At 47.2% G+C, this 18,829-nt stretch overlaps 1 protein-coding gene across 6 annotated transcripts in view; it reads right to left on the reverse strand.

Moving 5' to 3' along the window:
- Positions 1-18,829, reverse strand: part of NAV2 (neuron navigator 2) — a 679,412-nt gene that overhangs the window by 31,357 nt on the left and 629,226 nt on the right. For all 6 annotated transcript variants that reach the window (XM_024558786.3, XM_024558785.3, XM_053924021.2 and 3 more), the window contains 6 exons: positions 13,106-13,158; positions 8,667-8,690; positions 8,480-8,554; positions 4,143-4,226; positions 3,672-3,783; positions 2,236-2,381 (listed from right to left, as the gene is read on the reverse strand). In XM_024558786.3, coding sequence (XP_024414554.2) covers positions 2,236-2,381; positions 3,672-3,783; positions 4,143-4,226; positions 8,480-8,554; positions 8,667-8,690; positions 13,106-13,158 — 494 coding nt within the window. The remainder of the gene's footprint in view (positions 1-2,235; positions 2,382-3,671; positions 3,784-4,142; positions 4,227-8,479; positions 8,555-8,666; positions 8,691-13,105; positions 13,159-18,829) is intronic.

Consider the following 18,829-nt stretch of genomic DNA (forward strand, 5'->3'; position numbering starts at 1 on the left):
TCTGTCTGGTTGGAATAATTGTCCCCCCCTACCTGTGCTCCTCACCCTTTTGTCCCTCATCAGTCACCTCTCTGTGCCTTAATTTTGTTTTTTTTTTGGGGGGGGGTGTCTTTTCTTCTCAGCAAGTAGGGGCAGCCGCACAACTGCGCTGGTCCCTACGCGCTGGAGAGCTCCCTGATACCTGCACTTAGGGGCTCCTGCTAGCCTTGCACACACATGAGATAACACAGGGAGCAGAGAATCAGACACCTCGCTGTGTTACTAAAAAAAAAAAAAAAAATTATTCACCATACTGGGGAAAGAAACTGGTATATCACAAATTGGACCTCGAAATTCTAATGAGACCATAAAGAACTGAAGTACAATGTCTCTTCTGAAAATCATGGTAAGCATGTACTCTTCTAGGCCAGAAAGTAAAGTTACGTCTTAAAAAAAGGTCTTTTAAAAAGCAACCCCCTGCCCGGCTGGTGTGGCTCAGTGGATTATTGAGCACTGGCCTGCATACCAAAGGGTCGCCAGTTCGATTCCCAGTCAGGGCACATGCCTGAACTTCAGGCTAGGTCAGGTCCCCAGTAGGGGGCATGCTAGAGGCAACCATACATTGATGTTTCTCTCTTTCTCCCTCCCTTCCCCTCTCTCTAAAAGTAAATCAATAAAATCTTTAAAAAAAAAAAGTAACCTCCTTTTCCTAAACTCCTTTTTTCTTCTAAAAACATGGTCTGGGGGCTTTCTTTGCCATTTAGAAATTCAGAAAATGGGCCATTCTGAAATAATTAATGGGATTCTTCTCCCATCAATGTTTCATCCATAACAAACTCTATGTCTAGCTTGCAGGCGAATCTACATCATATTTCTTTCTTATTCCTACTTCTGATCATATTTTGAGAGAGTAGTTATAGAAACAAAGGCATAAGGCACATAAGCCATCAACCTATACCCTTGCCTCCACCTTTGGTGAAATGCCAGGTGGAAGAGGAGATTACAGAATTTAGACAGAATTAAGCTTTGGGATTATCTGAGGATGCAAATTACCCATGCTCCCCAATAGCAGTGAGTAAGTTTTATTTCTCACACTGAAGAACATGGAGAGCCACAACTTGTCATACAAGAGAATTCTCTCCTACCACTTTGATAATCAAATCGGACCATAGTTACCAACAGCGTATTAGAAACAGTAACATGAGTTAATTCTATTTGTTTAAATCATAGCAAATGAGTTGACTAAAAGCCATTAGTAACTTAAAAGAAAAAACTCCATCAGAATGATGAGAGGGTCACACGAAACTGGCTTGTTAGCTTGCCTCCGGTACAAGTCATCAGTAATCAAAATCACTGAATCCCTAACTCCCCTAATCCCAGACCTCGCCACCCATCCAAGATAACACAAAATGAGCGAGCAGTGTATGGAACGAATGAGGACATTAAAGCTACTATGAAAACACGATGCTATTGGCACTGACAAATGAGGCCCTTTGAGTACTGGCCAACTTCAGTTCCACTTGGACTGAGGACAGGGAGCAGCAAATGTCAATCAGAGGTGCATGGTCTGGACAGCAGAACTAGAGATTGGGTGAGGAGAGAGGAGTGGAATTTCCCCAGGAGAAAGGGAAAAACTGTTCAAGATGTCACTGAATAGGAAGTAACGGAGCACATTGGGTCATGGAAACATGGAGAAACACTGCTTTGGAGACTGGTGCCGTTGAACTTGCCATTCTGAGGTATAACCTCCTAATTGAGAACCATTCAATGACTGCTAACATCACCAGTATGAAAATTTTACTTAGAGAACATGGTCAAAATTTCTCAAAAAGAAGGGTGGTTTGAGGCTACCATAGGTGATTGTGTAAAGAAATAGGTAAGGATTATGATTAACAACGGGTAATTAGTGGTAACACTCCAAAATATACTTTGGAGATAAGAAGAAACCACTTAAGAGTAAATTTGCTCTAGTACCTGGAACTTTCTGGCCAAAATATGATGAGGAAGAAATGACACATATATGAAACAAAGATGAGTACTTCACATAAAGTCTCACGAACAGAAAAACTGTAAGGTGGTGGTAATGTCATAAGTCCTAGGGTTTGGCTGAGCACAATATTGATTTTAGTAGAAACCTATCCACAAACCAAAGGTCTGCGTTAGGAAGTTAAGAGCTTGCCTGGGCTTTGTCTGGGGGGATGCTGGTTCTGAGATTGACTCTGTTAGTCTCACGAGAGTCTCTGGATGTACACTCACCCAATTCTTCCTCTTCTTTTTCTTTGAATCACTTTCTATGTTGCTGCCCACACTGGAGTGGCTGGTGGCGCTGTTGATGCTGGAGACACTGTCGGAGGAGTGCTGTCTGCGGATGCGGAGGTCTGCGGACTGGGAGGTGCCATTCCCTGCAGACCCAAGGCAGGACGTCAGCAGCTGCTGCCGTAAGCCCATTCCTTTGTCTTAGGGAAAAAAACTCTCACACCTAAGTCCACACACTCAAGGACTACTAGGTATCTCTCATGAGACATCACCTGCTGTCCCTCACTACTGCTATTCAGGTCCTTGAGCAGATAGGTGCTATACCATTTGGTCAATTAAATGAGGACACCTCTTTCTCTCTACTTTACATAAGCACAAGAAGGCTTAGAGAGAACTCCCCCAGCACCAGCTCTCTTAAGCTTTAGATAGATGTTTTTAGTGCCCCCTCCTCGCTGTGCTGGCCACCTTTCATCCCCTTGGAAACGCCACGCCCATTCAACTCAGGGCCCTTCCAGAGGCTATTCCCTCTTCCGGGAATGCCCTTTTCCTTCCACTCTGCCTGGCCAGCTCTTGCTAATCCTTCCCATGTCAACTCTAACATCAAGGTTGCAGGAGGCCTGATATCTGAAACAACAGTGGTACCAGAATGACACTGACACATGTCATTGCCTGACATGTCAGTGATTCCAAAATAGTTGCAGACAGTTTTCCTCACGAGCACAGAGCGTGTATACACCTACAACCTGGTTTTAAAGAGCACCAGTGCAGAGCCAGACAGACTTGGGTCTAGTCCCACTTCTGTTTCTAATTACTCCGTGATCTCAGGAAGTGACTCTTGTCTCTGAAACTCTGTCCCCACCAGTACAATGTGGAGGCCCAGTATTGCACTCGTATGGGTGTTGCGGAAAGAAAATGAGATCATCAATTAAATCATTGAAACACTGATACAGCACTTAGAACACAGCGAGTGGTCCATAAATGTTAGCTATATCGCTATGACTTCTATTCTTACTGTTAAAACCATTATTGCAGGAGGTAACTCATCCTCACACCCACACTGCCCCCCCGAGTAAGTGACACAGGGACAAAGCAATTCACTCACAAATCTTTTCCTGGACAAACATGAGATGAGCCCATTTCAGGTTGTCCCTCATCAATACGTAAACATCAAAGCATCGGTGAAGTTAAGGGCTATGAAATACTTTGACACTTGGCCAATAGAAATAAATTTTCTTCCATTTCTGAGATACATCAAAGAGGATGAGATGGAATAGCTATCTTCCCAGAGGGCAGAAGTAACTGGGTGACGTATTCGCCTTCCAGGACCTGCCCTGACGGACACCCACTCTCTGGCAGGCCGTTGCATCATTCCTTGTCAGGGGAAGGTTCCTTAGGGGGGCAGGCTGTTTGTCTGAAGGCTGTGCCAGTTCCTTTACCTTTGCAGTTGAGCTCTGGTGTGTTAATTACTCCGTTAATGGCAGCCTGGGCAGCTGCGTTCTGTTTCTTTAGCAGCTCAATGGTTTTTCTTAACTCATTCAGCTCTGAATCCTGAGAAGCAGGAAAAAAAAATGTTGGTTATTCTAAAATCATTCTCTGCACAGAGTTCAACCGAAGTGCAAGTTTCAGCACTGGAAGGTCGGAACTAAAGGGGTTCTCATCAACCTCTGTCTCAAACACCAAGCTGGGCCAATTTCCAATGTGCATGCATGAGCTGATAAAAACAGCAGAAAGAGGACTATGTCGTATCTGTCACAGATCAAGGTACCACCTGGCTATCTAGGTCACATTTTCACTCAACAGACTTACTCTAAAATCTATACGATTATCTGGAATGAAAGAGGATACTATGTTTAGGTGTGTTTTTTAACTCCAAGCAGGGAGGGGAAAAAACACCCTTTCTGCCTTACCTTCTGCTCGGCCGTCATGGTCAGACTCTGAAGCCTGATTGTCATGTTTCCAAGGCTCTGCTCAAAGGCTGCCACAAGGTGGGCCTGGAGGGGAAGACACAGTCCGAGTTACATTACCCTGTAGGGTGACAGTGCTTAAATGATGCAAAGTCTTAGAGACGAAAATCCTCACAGGACCACGCGAGTTAGCCCCTGTCCAATGCTTCAGTCTCTTGAGCCCCACTGCCCAGCACCCTCTGGGATTGTTACTCTAGCTTTTCATGTCTCAAATGCCCCATGCTTCCTCTCACCTTAGGGCCTTTATACACAGTTTCCCCTCCTCCTGCAGTGCTCTACCCCCCAGCTGCCTCCCTGTCTAATTCGAGAGATCTCAGCTCATGCATTCATGACACCCCCGGATTGGGCTGGCTCCTTCATATTTACTCTGAAAAGCACACCGAACTGCTGCTTTGTGCTTTGTGGTATCACAGGCAAAACTGCACGTGCTCTTTGCAGGAGCCGATTCGCATGTCTCAGCCACACAGCAGGATGCCCTTTTGTTCACCATACCCCACGCTCACAGTAGGGGCTCGTACTGAGCACGCTTGTAGAATGAACGAGCAAAGTGGTTGGCATATTTCGCTTGTTATAATCTGGGTTAATAAAGCGCCACGGAAAGGCCCATCTGCTACCTCCTTAGAGAACCCCTCCTCTGCTCCCCCAGGGAGTTACGACTTTCCCCTGAGCTCCCCTGCACTTTTACAAACCTCTGTTAAAACACAAGGCACCATTATTTTATATCTTACTAAGACATTTTTCAAAATGCTGCCAATTATAATTAAAATATGCATCCAAATTTCAAAGATGTTAACATGTGAAAAGAAAAATGTGTGTCTTAGAATTGAGAAATGTGATATTTTCCCGTCTGCCCCCCCACTCTGCAACCCTCCTTCAAGGGCAAGAGGCAACTGTGTATTCTAACACTAAGACTTCTTCCTTATTCCACAGAGCAGGAGGTGATAGATGGGTTGGTTGACTGAGGATCCTGGTTAATATTGTTAGAACCAAGAATAAAGAATGGACAAATCATCTAACCCTATTTGGCTCAGTTTCTTCATCCATAAAATGGAAACAATATTTATTTCCCCCCAGGATTATTGTGAGCATTACATGAAATAATATAGGTGAAACACAGGCATGAATGAACAGTGTGAAGGAACGGAAGAGGTCTGGGAATGAGAAAGTGGCCAAAGATACCATCAGAACATTGGAGTAAGGAGATCGAGATAGGCTTCTCGGAGAGGGGCGCGTAGTACACACACAGAGGGCTGTAGGAGGGATGACAAGGACCAGCAGGACACTTGAGAGTCTTAGGAGAAGATAAGATTTGATCATGTTGGAAAATTCCAGAAGAAAAGACGGGTGATGCACATAGTGGAGAATGAAAGCTGGAAAACATCTGGTGGGGGAGGCATCACTGTCCTGGGCTGTGCGGAGGGTCAGTGGACGCTGCGATTTGAGGAGCAGAGGTTTGAGGAGTGAGTCAGAGGCCTCTGTCACTATACGTCACTAAATGGGAATGGTTGAGGATAAGATCATCTCTAAGATCAACAGCTGAGTCTCTTCCAGCAGCCGTAGGACCTGGCGTGGGGGGGAGGGCCACTTACAATGGAAATGTGAAGTGGACTAGCCAGCTCCTACGCCTGCTCTCTCTTAAAAACTGAGAGAATGCCTTCGCACTTAAAAAGAAAGAGATATACTTTAGTTTGCCCTGGAGAATGTGGCCAAACCAGAGCCAATTTCATTCAAGACAGTCACACAGTGGATGAAGGAAGTGGGCCAGGACATGGATGTAAAAAAGAATGATGGCTATCCTTGCATTTCAGGGGAATGACAAGGTCAAGTTTAAAGGACTGAATTTCCATTTATGTCAAATCTTTGTTTGATCGCCACCCGTGATTCTATCAGTGGGCATTCATGTTTTCTCTTCCACTGAAAACAAAAACCCGACCCCATGAAGGCTGCTAGTGAGAAAGTGTTTTTGCAAAGCTCCAGAAGAAACCGCACTCGCTCAAAAGAACCAGAGGTCTGCATTTTGCTGGTGAACGAAAGGACTGACTTTCTGTACGAAGGCAACTATGAAAATACGGGCTGAGGCCGCTGGAAGCCTGGTTCAGAGCCACACAACAGCCCTCTCTCATTCGGCACCATCCTCGTGTTCCCGGGAAAACAAACACGAGTGGTATAAAAACACCCAGAGAAGGTGGCTTTGAGTAGTTTGTCCTAGAAAAACAAACACAGCTTGGCCTGTGGGAGAGATGGCAGACAATAAAACACGTTAGCACTGCCGGTGGTGTGTGGTAAGACTAAATATTTACTTTAAGACAATACTGGATTCAGTGGTGTTTGTGAGGAGCAACACACACTTTTAGAAGAATAGGAAGATGAGAGAGATCTCCCTCTGACTCCTCTGGAACAGAAAGCAGGGCTTCAAATGGCCCAATGTAAGGTCCCACGGAGCAGGAGGTCATTGGAAGAATGAACCCAAGTTCATTATAAGTAAATTACTGCTTTTTTTATTAGTGAGGAGCAACCATTGACAGCTGTAATTCTTAACTAGGGGAGTAGCTCCGAAGCACTTGGGAGAGGGGTTGCTGTCCAATCTCACTCACTGGGATTATACCCAGCAGAGCCTGGCGTGTTGGGTCTGTGGGTGGTTCTGGATTCAAATGGTGACCTAGAAAAAGAGTCTGCCCTCAGGAAAATACTTCTGCTGTTTTTCTGAATAGGATCTAAACCTCAAAATTCAGATTTCACATCAATTTCTGATGGTCTTTTGATGGCGTTACTGATGGTGGACGAGGTGAAGAAAGTAAAGGATTACAAAACACACAGTGGCCTAGTACATCAGGGCTTTGGGAAAAAAATTAAGATTTCTAGAAATGCGAGAGCGCTCAGAAACATGAATACTAGTGACAGCAGCCACCGGTTATTGAGCTTGCAATCAAGGGCCAGCACTGTGCAAGACACTTACGTGCAGACTTTAAAGAGAAACGGTTTCCTTGAGTAGGCTCGGGCTCAAGCCAGGAATTACCTGGGCCAGAATTGCAGGTAAAATATTAATTTGGACCAAGCTTCTTGGTCCAAGGAAGGTGACCTTTTGAGCTTGCTTTTTGCTTAGCAGCTATGGGGTCACACAGATTGTTTTCTGACAGACTCACGCACCTGTGTGCGCAGACTCAGGCTGGGCCGCGTACTCCTGGGTGGGAAGTCTTGCTCCAGAGGCATCTCAGCACCTTCCCAAACCTCAGGCTCTGCCTCCCACACTTCAGCCCTGCACGGGTCTCCTTTATACACTGGTCTGATGGAGTAGGAGCTCTCTGCCTGTACTCTCACCTCACTGACCCTATCACCACACCAGACCCCTCACAGCTCTGCTGAAAGCCCACTGAGAGGGCTCCACTGCTTTCAGAAGGAAGCCCCACCTCCCACCTAACAGCTGAGGGCCTCTTCAACTAGCCCTGACCATGACCTTTCATCGGCACCTCCTTCTTTCTCCCCTCCACCCTGCCTCTCATCCAAATGCATGAAGACCTTTCACCTCGGGCTTTTGCACCAGTTACACTTTTCAGTTAGAAAGCTGTCCTCCCCATGCACCTCCCCCTACACAGTATCTGTCAGATGTCACCTCCTCCAGGAAGCCTTTCCTGACCTCCTACCCCACCGAGACTGAGATAGGTGCTCCTCCTACACATTCCCACAACCTTTCCCCTTGATCTCTATCATAACAGTTATTGTGTTATGGCAAAACTGTTTTGTCTCTCTGCTGTGCCAGACAAAGAACACTAAAGTGACAGCGACTTGCTTGCTTTGCTGTTGAACCCACAGCGCTGGGGGCATAGTTGGCACTTAAACAATTGCTGAATTGAGTGCTGCCTGGCAGTGCCCCCTGAACACGTAATTGTGTATATTATAATTACAGAGCAGTCAGCTATTTATTGTGAAACCTTAGGTTTCCTCCCCCACCACCTTTTTCCCCCATCTATGAAAATTTTCAGAAAGAGAAAGGGAAGGGAAATGAACATTTCTGAGCACTTAATATAGCCCAGGTACTGATCACATGACAGGCTTGATGGGTAATATCATCACCCATAGTACAGAGGAGCAAATACAAACTTAGAGGTTAAAGAACTTGCCCAAAGCACAGCCTGTAAGTGTCAGTGCCAACACCCACACCCATGATGCTACAGCCCGTGTGTGACACCACGCGGCTTCCACGGTGTTCCGGGGCGGGATGCTCAGCAGGTCTCAGTGGCCGCTGCCCCTCCCGACAGCTGTGGCCCAGAGTCCATACTCACATTTGCTGTCAGCTGGGTGGTCAAAGCAGAAACCTTTTCCTGGGAGGCATCCAACTCCCGCCGCAGTTTGCGAATCTAAAGAAGACCGAGGACAGGGTTACTTGCTGTGGGAGTCCGTTTCCAGGCTGGGCTGGGTAAGATAATGGATGCCAGTGAAAGAGGAAATCAACCAGCAAACGTTCCTTACCTCTGACTGGCATTTCTCCTCCGGCTGGAAAGAAAACACAGGTTGATTAGAGGAGTCAAGGAACAGAATAGAGAGACCAGCCTGCGGAAAATAACTATATTTGGATACTAACAGCAGTATGGAAGATTTATAAGTTTCTTTCCTGGTGTATTTTTCTAGATAAATTAGTGATGGATAAAATTTAACCAATGAAAAGGCCAAAAACAATCAGTGTATTATTTTACAAAATTAGGAAGAAGTAGACACTCTAATTACTTTGGTTGTGAGGAGCCCCCCGCCCCCACGCGGAGACGGTGGCAGGGTCCTGGGCCCAGGAGAGGGGTTGTGAGAAGGGGGTGGGCCAGGGCAGGTGCCAGACTGAGAAAATAAACACACACGTAACCTTGAATTCCCCAGTTACCTGTGACCCTGGGGAAATAGAGGTGATGCCTGGGGGGTCCTTGTGATGGCAGAGCCTTCCGTGCTGGGCCCCAAGTTTTGTTCTCCCACCGCAGCTGGCTGCCAGTGGGAGAACAAAACTACCCCTCTCCTCCCAGAGTGGGGAGCCCTCATGTGTGGGGGGACCTACTGCCAGGGAACCTTTCTTTCCCTTTCCTTAGGTTCCCAAGGGGCCCCCAGAAGCAGATTCCCCCTTACCCCTTCCTGGCAATTCTGGAAGTGCTCCTGCCCTTCTCTCCACCCCCCCCACTCATACTTGTCCAGGGTGGAACAGTGATGTGGAAGCCAGGTAGGTGAGTGAAAATGGGTAAGGGCCTTCTTTTGTCCTTGGGTCCTCCCTGAATGTCCTAATCCAAATTAGTGATAAACTCATTATTTCTTTAAAGCCAGCACCTGACTCTGGTGTCTACTTCTCTATTCAGAACGTAAATGGGTAGGACTCATTAAACCCCCCTGCCCCCCAAGGCGCTGCCCCCGTAAGCTGGGGCAGGTTCCTGTCCAATCTCCCTTCACTCTGCTCCCCACTGCCCTAGCTCCCAGCCCCACCCAGAGCCCCCGCCATCCAGGCTGGCTTCTAACAGCAGCAACTAACTTTTAGGTATACTGGGGCCAAATCACTTAATCCTTGCAGGAACTCCATGAAGCAGGTTTGTTTGTAATCCCTCTGAGGCTCAGAGAGGTTACGTCTCTTGTCTACATCACACAGCTGGACCATTTCCTCATCTAAAAACACTTTCAGGAAAAGGTCTGGAGATGTCCTCAGGGTCCACTCTTTCCTCCCAGATAATATTTATCTGTCCCTCTTTGTCCATCCACCCCACCTATCAAATATTTATTGACTTCCTTTATGTGCCAGGCACTGTTTAAGAACCTAGATACAGATGTGAACACGTCCAAGTCCCTCACCTCACGTTACTTACATTCTGGTAATAATAACTAGCTTTTACTGAATAGTGCCACATGCCAGCAACTGTTCCAAGCACTTTATATTCAATACTCATTTCATCCTCATAACAACCCTCTGAGGAGGTACTAACGCCATCACCTTCTGTTTTGCAGATGAGGAAAAGGAGGCACAGAGAGGGTAAGTCATCCACCATGGTCACTGTTGGTAAGTGGTAGAGCTGGGATTCGATCCAAGGCACTCTGGCTCCAGAGCCTGTGATCTGAACCAGCACATTCTCCTGCTTTTACTATAGCTACATTCCCATGGAAGCTCTCCAGAAACAAGGCCCCGTCTTCAGAGTGTGATCCAAAAGGGAAAAGTTAATGGTGAGAATGTCAGCGCTATCTAACATTTGGGAGGCTAGCGGAGGCCAGTGAGCGGGCTGAACCATCCAGCCCTACTTCTAAACACTGCTCTCCACAGGCCTAACGCTCCTTCCCGTTTCTGCCACTGTCTCAGTGGCAGCCTGGAGAAAGTATGTGTTTTGTGTCTTGCCCCCAGCTGCTGCTGCTCTTCTGCACATCTGGAAGGAAGTCTAGGTGCAGCTGCAGACCGCCCCGCCCCACTTAGCAGATCCCCATGGAACTCAGCTGCGCTTTCTAACCAGTCAAGAAAGCAAGTGTGATGCCAGACGTGGCCTCTTGCATTTTCTCTACTCCATGGGTTGGCCATGGCTTCTCCACGACCATTGTTTAGCATCATGTTGCTTTTTCCTGTCTTTGTAATTAAAATTACAGGCACATTTCAGCCAGAATAGGCAGTCTCGGATATCCAAGAATTACAGAGATTTCAAGGGGGAAAAAACCTATCATCATCCGGTAAGAGCCTATATAAAACACTCAGCTATTAAACAGACTCTTTGGTCTGGGTTGGTAACCATTGCGGAGACTCCAAAGATGTCTTTGCAGACAACAAATGAGAGCCTGTTCACCTTCGCGTTTGCAAAGGCGCCTGAGCATTTGTTTCAGAATTTCATCACCACCCAGTGGCTAATGATAGATGGGGGAGCACACATCAGTACTTGCCGGGTGTAGAGTCTAGCCAGACTCGCAGGTTTCCCTGGAATTAGCAGACTAGTCAGGCATGAAAACATCTAATTGTTAGACTTTTTTTTTTAAGTCTGCAAAAGTAACCTAAATTCTCAGAGAGGGCACATGCCAAGGACAGTAAAGGGGAACCTCTGATTCCATGACTGGTGGGATGTCAGAGGTCATGGGGACCTCAGAGACCACTTGCTTGGCTCTCCGACACCAAGAGCAACTGAGAGACACACGGAATGATGAGGTGATTTGTCCAAAGTCGTACAGGGAGAAAAAAAACGGAGATTAGACCTCAGGTTTCTTGTTATCCAGATGAATTAAAAATTATTATTAGTTCTTTGGTAATTTGTGAACTTGTATCAACTCAGAAAAGACCATTTCTCACTTAATGAAAATACCTGCTTCATGTCCACCCAGCACAAGAGCTCTGGGAAGAGAGACCTCTGACTGCAAGAACCTCCAATGGTTGGCATGAGGGCAAGGGATGGGTTCTGCCACGGGAAGCTCACAGGGGTGCGGCTTACGCTCTTCCCTCCAAGGCTGGCTGACCCAGGCCAGCCTCCCAGCTTTCCCTCTGCTCCGAAGGGCCCACCCCTCTGGGTTGACCGGGAACCCTGGGAAGGCCACTGAGACGCCATGGGGCACTGGCACCGAGATGTCTGCTACAGTGGCTCTGCCCCAACCCTGTGAAACTAGAGTCCCACGCCCTATGTCCCTCGGGCCCTCTGGTGCCTCTGCCTCCCTCTTTCGGCAGCAGGCTCCTCTCTATACTTAAACTATATCCGCAGGGCTCAGCCTGGCACGAATTGAGTGCCAGTAATCTTTTTGAAGACGTGAATCTGGGCTTGACAGTCCCATCTCTGGTATGGGTATCACAGAGTTTCACTGTAGAACAAAGACTAGCTCACAGATACAAGGCCACCTTTATGCTTCCCTAGTAGGTAACCGCTTCAACGGCCTCTCCCCAAGGTTACTATATATAAAGCCTTTAAAACGAAAGCCAGGACTCTGTGATGCAATTTCAGAGACGGCGATTGGCTGAAGAAAGAGGTACTGGAGTCAGAGGGGTGAGGTGAGTAGGAGCGAAAGAGAGCATTTCTAGGCCATGCAAATCAGACCACGTCTACAGTCACGGAAGTGTTTGTGTGCTAGAGGCCTACGAGAGACCAGTCAGGCTGCGGTCTCTTTCATTTCATTCAGGGACGGCCTTTTATTACTTACAAGGGGCTATATACAGTCCGTCCTGCTCTGTAGCCCAGAAAGCTGAAATATTAAAAAAACTTTGTCCTCCACAGAATTAAGGACTAAAGAATCTTCAATTCTTAATTAACAATTTTTTCCCTATAGGAATTCCCAAATATTTACGCACAGAGCTATAACAAGTAAGCCCCTCTGAACAAATCCAGCGCCACGTTTGATGACATCGGGCTTCTGTTCAGGACGCTCTCCATGAGAGCGGACATTTGCGAGTGCCTCCTCCTTGCCGCGTGCACTGTGTTCGCGGCTTCATGTGCATTTTCTTGTTCTAGGCAAACCTATTTTTTTAAACACTTATTAGGCACTAGGAATAAAAACAGAAAAAAGTCCTTGTCTTCAGTGAATTTGTATGGCAGCAAAATATAATCTTCAGAACATTTAATCCTCATTACAACTTCACAAGGTAGGGACAGTTGTTCTTTTTACTTTATAGATAAAGAAACTGAGGCAGACAGATGAATGGTTTTCAAGGCCTTTCTTTTCAAATTCTACCAGCAGGTGGCCAAGGCTTCTCACACACGCTAGTGCACACCCACGGCACAATGCCACTTTAACAAAGCAGCCAGTTCCTGATCCCTTGGTTGGTGCATTCCAGTCAATAGCCACTTATGAATTTCAATCTTGTTGCCTAATTAATTGACCCCCTTATAATGGAAATACTCTCTCTAGGAAGAACGCTGATCTTTCATTCTCGACACATTTGATAAAGGAACCTCAGCTCACACGATCATAGCTACACAGCATTGATTTATACTCACTGTTGAATAAATCGACGACGTGCTGGAAACCAAGGAGAGCGAGGATCCGTGAACTATTTAAAAAAAGAAAAGAAGAGGTGACTTGCATCGCTGGTGCTATGGAGCCAAAATGGGCGGAAAGGAAGCAGAGATTCAGTCTTCCAGGGGACTGCCAGGCTCAGAGCAAGTGGATTTCACCTTGACCCAACCTTTCCTGGTCTGGCCAGAGGTCAGCATCAAATAAGGAATAAGCTGTTAAGGGAGTCAGTCAATTTTCTGTTACCACATTTCTTCCCTACAACCTTCTAAATACTTTTCCCTGGTCAAAGTGATACATGATTACTTAATGAAAATTTTCCAGGACAGGGAAGTGTTAACAAGCACGTTCACCGCTGCAACCTGCATGACTCATAACTCCGTCACCCAGGGGCAATCTGCTACCTTTCCAGCATACTTCATTCCCCTCTTTTTTCTAACGTTCATTTCGGGTTCAGATCGTGGTGCGTGTGTGTTTTACACCCTGCTAGCATCTGCCACTCGTATGTGCAGAAGTGAGCTGATTACTTTGAACATAGAGGGCTGTCGGCCATAGTAAATCCATTCTAGACGAATGAACATGTGTTCACAAACCTTTGTTTAGAAAACATATCCAGTGACATGAGGGTCTTATTTCAATTTCCATCATGTCCCCAAAGAGGCAAGCAAGTGGTGTCATCTCTTCTGTTTCCAACTGGTACTTTTTGGCTTAGAACTGCTCTCATACCCTCTCATCACCCTTCCTGCCCCAGTCAAGGAGAGACTCTTTATTAATTGCTCTCATGAAATTTTAAAGCATGCTCTTTTCTACGACAAGGTATTCTGGCTGACTTCTCTTTTGGGGAACCAGATTCTTTCATGACATTTTCTTGGTACCAGTGACTTGTTTCAAAGACGGAAATATGCCTGGGGAGACCTCACGGACTTTCTCACTGGGCAAAGCTTTCCTGACCACGAAGGGAACGCCTCTACTCCACACCGCGCTATCACCTTTGGTCTGAGAGTCGGAGGCTTGGGAGTAACTTCCCACATGTGCTCAGCGGATTCCACTTACCTCTCAAGGAATGAACTCAGCGTGGAGCAGCAATCGGCAGAAGCGACCTGCCCACGTGATGTCTGAGGACCAGCTCAGTGTACCACTCAGGTGCCTCCTAATACTACAGATCCTACACTGGTCTCTCAAGCAGGCCTTGGGCAGTACTTTGCCTCCTCAGAGTCTCCGCCCATATAGTTCCTTTTGTTTAGGACAAATCTCATTTCTGTCTGTCCAAGCCTTTAGGATCGGCACAAACACCTTCTCCATGAAGCCTTCCCTTATTTCCCTGATTCTCATCTGCATAGGCTTTCTCCTTCTGAACCCACATTGCTCTTGGCTTGCCCTACCAGCCGCCTTCTCTCTTCGCGTGTGCCTGTTACACTGAGGCTGCCCCTGCACCACCACTCACATCCACCTTCCTTAGCAATGCCCGGAGTTCTAGATCTTTGCCTCCGTTCTCCCTCCAACCATGACTCATCTGACTCATACCCCATAAAAAATCAGTTGAAGGTATTAGCAGCCAATCACAGCTTTCACCATTAATATGTCCACACATTAACAGAGGTTTCTCATGTCCCAACCTGGTGACCTAATGTTCCAATGGGGTACCCTACTTCAGCCCCAGGACACAAGCAGCAGTTGGAGATTATACTGGAGGCCAAGCTGAGGTCAGAGATGGGGACAACATGACCCCACGATCACAGCTTTCCAGCACCCCGCCCTGCCAGCCCCCTGCACAGGGTGGCTCTACAGCATACGGCGGCTGGAAAATGGAAATTCTCTTCTATTTCTCCACCGCACAGATTTACTGACAATGCCTTTAGCAACATTGCAGTGTAAGTGGGGGCTACGGGGCAAGACGAGCACATCTGGCAGGGTTCGGGTGGAGGGACTTGTTTTTCTCTGAAGTTAACTCCTCTCACTTGGTCCAGAGCAACAGCAAGGCTGTGATCCAAAGAAAGATTTCTTGATTTCCAAGGTCAACCCCAAACTGCTTGTGGCTTCCCTGAACTATCGCACTTGGCCCTTCTTCAAGTGAACCGAGCCAAGTCAGAGCCTGCGTTGTGGGGCTTGGATACTTTCGGACAACAAAACGCATATGCGAGTTACAAAGCCAGAACAGCCAAAGCAGGCCATGTATTTCCTCTCTGTACTGTATCGCCAACAATTTCAAGTTACAAGGAACCTCAAGGAATACCTGGGCTATCTTTGCCTTTGAGCAATCTGAAACCGAGACAAGTTACATGAGCTACTCAAGGTCATAGAGCATTCAGGAATGCAATCTGCTTGCTTTGCCCTTGAGTGACCTGGTTTACTGGTTTCTTTCTTTTTTTTTGTAAAGCCCTTTGGTATGTTTCAGAATGCGTTCCCAAGCCCCTCATTCTATCTACAAGCAGGCACAAGCCAGAACCAACATTTGAGAAGATGCTTTAGTAGGGGTGATGTCACAAGACCGAAGAAACCACCTGGGCATATTCCAGCCAATAAAGCAACAAGTGCTCTGACATCGCACACGGGCATCTCACATGTATATTCAGCTTCATATGCTTCAAAGCACTTTCTCCTTTGTACTATTGTCTGAAGGGACCCTCACCATCACAGAGAATTTATAGGGAGTATGCCCAGGCAGGGCAGGAGTTTCTCTCCCCAATGAACCAAAGAGGAAATTAAAGCCCAGAGAGGCTCAGTGACGTGGCTGAGCACACACAGGTGCTCAGGAGCAGGGAAGGAGGTGAACCTGGGCAGCATACTCCGGTTCCCGCCTCACCACTGGGTACTGCGCAAGGAGCCGGTGGGACGAGGTTCGGTTCTGAAGGCTAACAGACTGCCCCCTCGACCAGCAAAGAAGTGTAAGTGAAAACCGAGGACAGGCTGATGACGGGCCCCAGTTCACCTCACACGGGCAGGAAAGCTCAGCTGCGACCAGGGCAGAGCCAGTGTCGAGGGAGGACTGAGGAGAAAATCAGACGGCTCGCATCAAGTTTGGGACCTAGTCCTGGCTGCAGAAAGTCCTCAAGTCACTTCTTCTCAGTTTTGTCATAAACAAAACGGGGATGAAATGGCCTTTGGGGAGAAGGATAAAATAAAACATGACAATTGTAACAATGGCTGCCACTGATTGAGTCCTTACTCTAAGTCCCTTTTCCAAGTCATTTCGCTAAATGCTTTCCAGGAGTTATCTCACCCAATTTTCATCAAACCTTTGAAGCAAGCACAATTCTCTTCCACATTTCAGTGAACAGGCACTGACCAGGCTCCGGCCCTGTACCAAAGCCGCGCCGGTAACACTGAAGGTGCCGGGATTTGAACCGCTGCCGTAACTCGGGGACGCGAGACACACGAGTGAGCTGCAAGGCGAGGTTTCTTCACAAAAAGCTGCTCAGCTCTGCCCCTGAGATTCCACATGACATGGATTAGACTGCACGAGCTCTTCGGGGTGATTGGTACAGTCGCGGGATTATTTTTTCCTCCAAAGAAGCCATTTTAAAAATGCCTTAAGCATCTTCCCGAGTGGATGCCAACAGAGTTGACTTTAAAATTGCATAATGCACGTGATGGAAGTGCATTTACCTGAAATGACTCGGAAGGGCTGTATGTGAGCCATGCCTTTACTTCACCTGCGCGGTCGTGCTACCCACGCTTCCTTCAAAATGGAAGACGCTTATTAAATCCCGCGAACTCCTTGCACAAGTACCCGGGCTCATTCTTCCTACGTTTCCATCCTACGTTCTGGCATGTGCTGGGTCTTCCTGACTCTTATAAGGAGGTTCTAAAGGGAGATGTGAAGTTTTTCCAACTGTTTCTGCAACACTGGTAAAACTTCAAAAGAGGGAAAAGAGTCTCTATCCAGTGGAATTAAAAACATGCAACTGCACCCAGGGGAAATCCAAAAACCAGAGTAAATGAACACACATAACGAAACACCCTCACGTACACAGAGAGCAGACTGACGGTTGCCTGGTGGGAGGGGCTGGGGGGCGGGGTGAAAAAGGGGAAGGGATTAAGTTGCACAAACTGGTGGGTATAAACAGTCCTGGGGACGCCTAGTAGAGCACGTGGCGTACAGTCAATAACACTGGAGCTGGGGGACCACTTCGTAAGTTACATAAACGTCTAACCACCATGCTGGGCACCTGAAACTAATACAATATTAAATGTCAACTATAACTGAAAAACTAAAAATAAATTTAAAAAAAAACAGACAGACAAAGAAGAAAAAACCCATCTAACTGCACAAGTCATATTTTGTTTTTGCAATAGCCTTGGAAGAGACAAAAATTAATCCGATGCCAAATTTCCCCAAGGAAGAAAGTGCTGTATTTATAGTGCATCGACAGCGGTCCCTGCCTCTTCCCCACAAATCTGACTCTCGCCTCTGATGTCAGCTCCACGTCGCCGTGAGTGACCAGGGTCACGGAAGTCTAGACTAGACACTGCTTGTGGGCAGGCACTCGTCATCAGTGTCACTCTGACGCCCAGACACTCCACAGCTGTGCTGCCCGACAGCTTGATGCCGGGTGAGTGAGTAGCAGCTGTCTGATGAGGGTACCACAGTGGTCCTGGGCCGTTAAGAGGCGAAGTGTCTTGTTTGGACAAGTGTCGGCACTGCACGCAGTTCACTCAGGTAGGCTCACGCCAGAGAAGATGAACGTGGCCCAGGATGCGCTCCGTCTGTGAGTCATCCTCAGGAGGGCTGGGAGTGCTTCCGGGCCCTGCCTGGCCGGCACTGACCGTGAAAAAAGTTCAAGACGAACTGCCTGCTCCTGCAGCTTAGGGCCAACATGTCCACCAGCATCACTGCTCTGAGTGGTTACAGCACTCAGTTCTAGCTCTTAAATCCAGGAAAACTCTCTCAGGCACTCGGGCTCCACGCCTCCTTAATCCTCGGTTCCTGCAGGTTCCCATATATGGATTTACAGACTTGCATCTGCTCACTGAATGTCATTGGATGCAAATGACACATAAATAAGGGTGGGAGAATTAAGTCCCTAAAAAGATTAACCAGGGCAACTGCTCTGTAACTGAATTCTGAAACTCTCAAAAGTACATCAGGCCCTGACTGGTGTGGCTCAGTGGGTTGAGCGCTGGCCTGCAGACTGAGGGGGTCACCGGTTCAATCCCTGGTCAGGGCTCTTGCCTGGATTGTGGGCCAGGTTCCTGGCTGCGGGTGTGTGAGAGGCAATGAATTGGTGTTTTTCTCACACACTAATGTCTCTGTCCTTCTTCTCTCTCCCTTCCCCTCTGTCTAAAAATAAATAAAATCTTAAAAAAAAAAAAGAAAGCGCATCAAGCAAATTAGAAGCCTACATTCCACATTTCTGTCCCTCCTGACCTGTTTAGGGATTTCCGAAACAATCACAGTTTGATTGTTCTTTCCTGCCAGGAGGATGCTGGGCATACTTCTCCACTGTGACAGGAACTGCGGACAGAGGGAAGTACTCCTGACTCCCCTCCCACTTTCTGTTCTGCGGTTGGCAAAAAAAAGGGGGGGTACAACCAGAGATACAGCCCCCAGCCTGGGCTCCCTTTGCACCCAGAGTCCCCATCCTCTGGTGGGGGACTTCTAGCTGCCAGAACACCAACGCTAAAGTTGCATCTACAGGCTGTGACAGGTAATAACATTATTAGGATAACATTTGTATATATTATCTCATTTAATTCTCGTAATTCCT

Source organism: Desmodus rotundus, chromosome 5 (assembly GCF_022682495.2).
Source record: "Desmodus rotundus isolate HL8 chromosome 5, HLdesRot8A.1, whole genome shotgun sequence".
In the NCBI taxonomy this organism is placed as follows: Eukaryota; Metazoa; Chordata; class Mammalia; order Chiroptera; family Phyllostomidae; genus Desmodus; species Desmodus rotundus.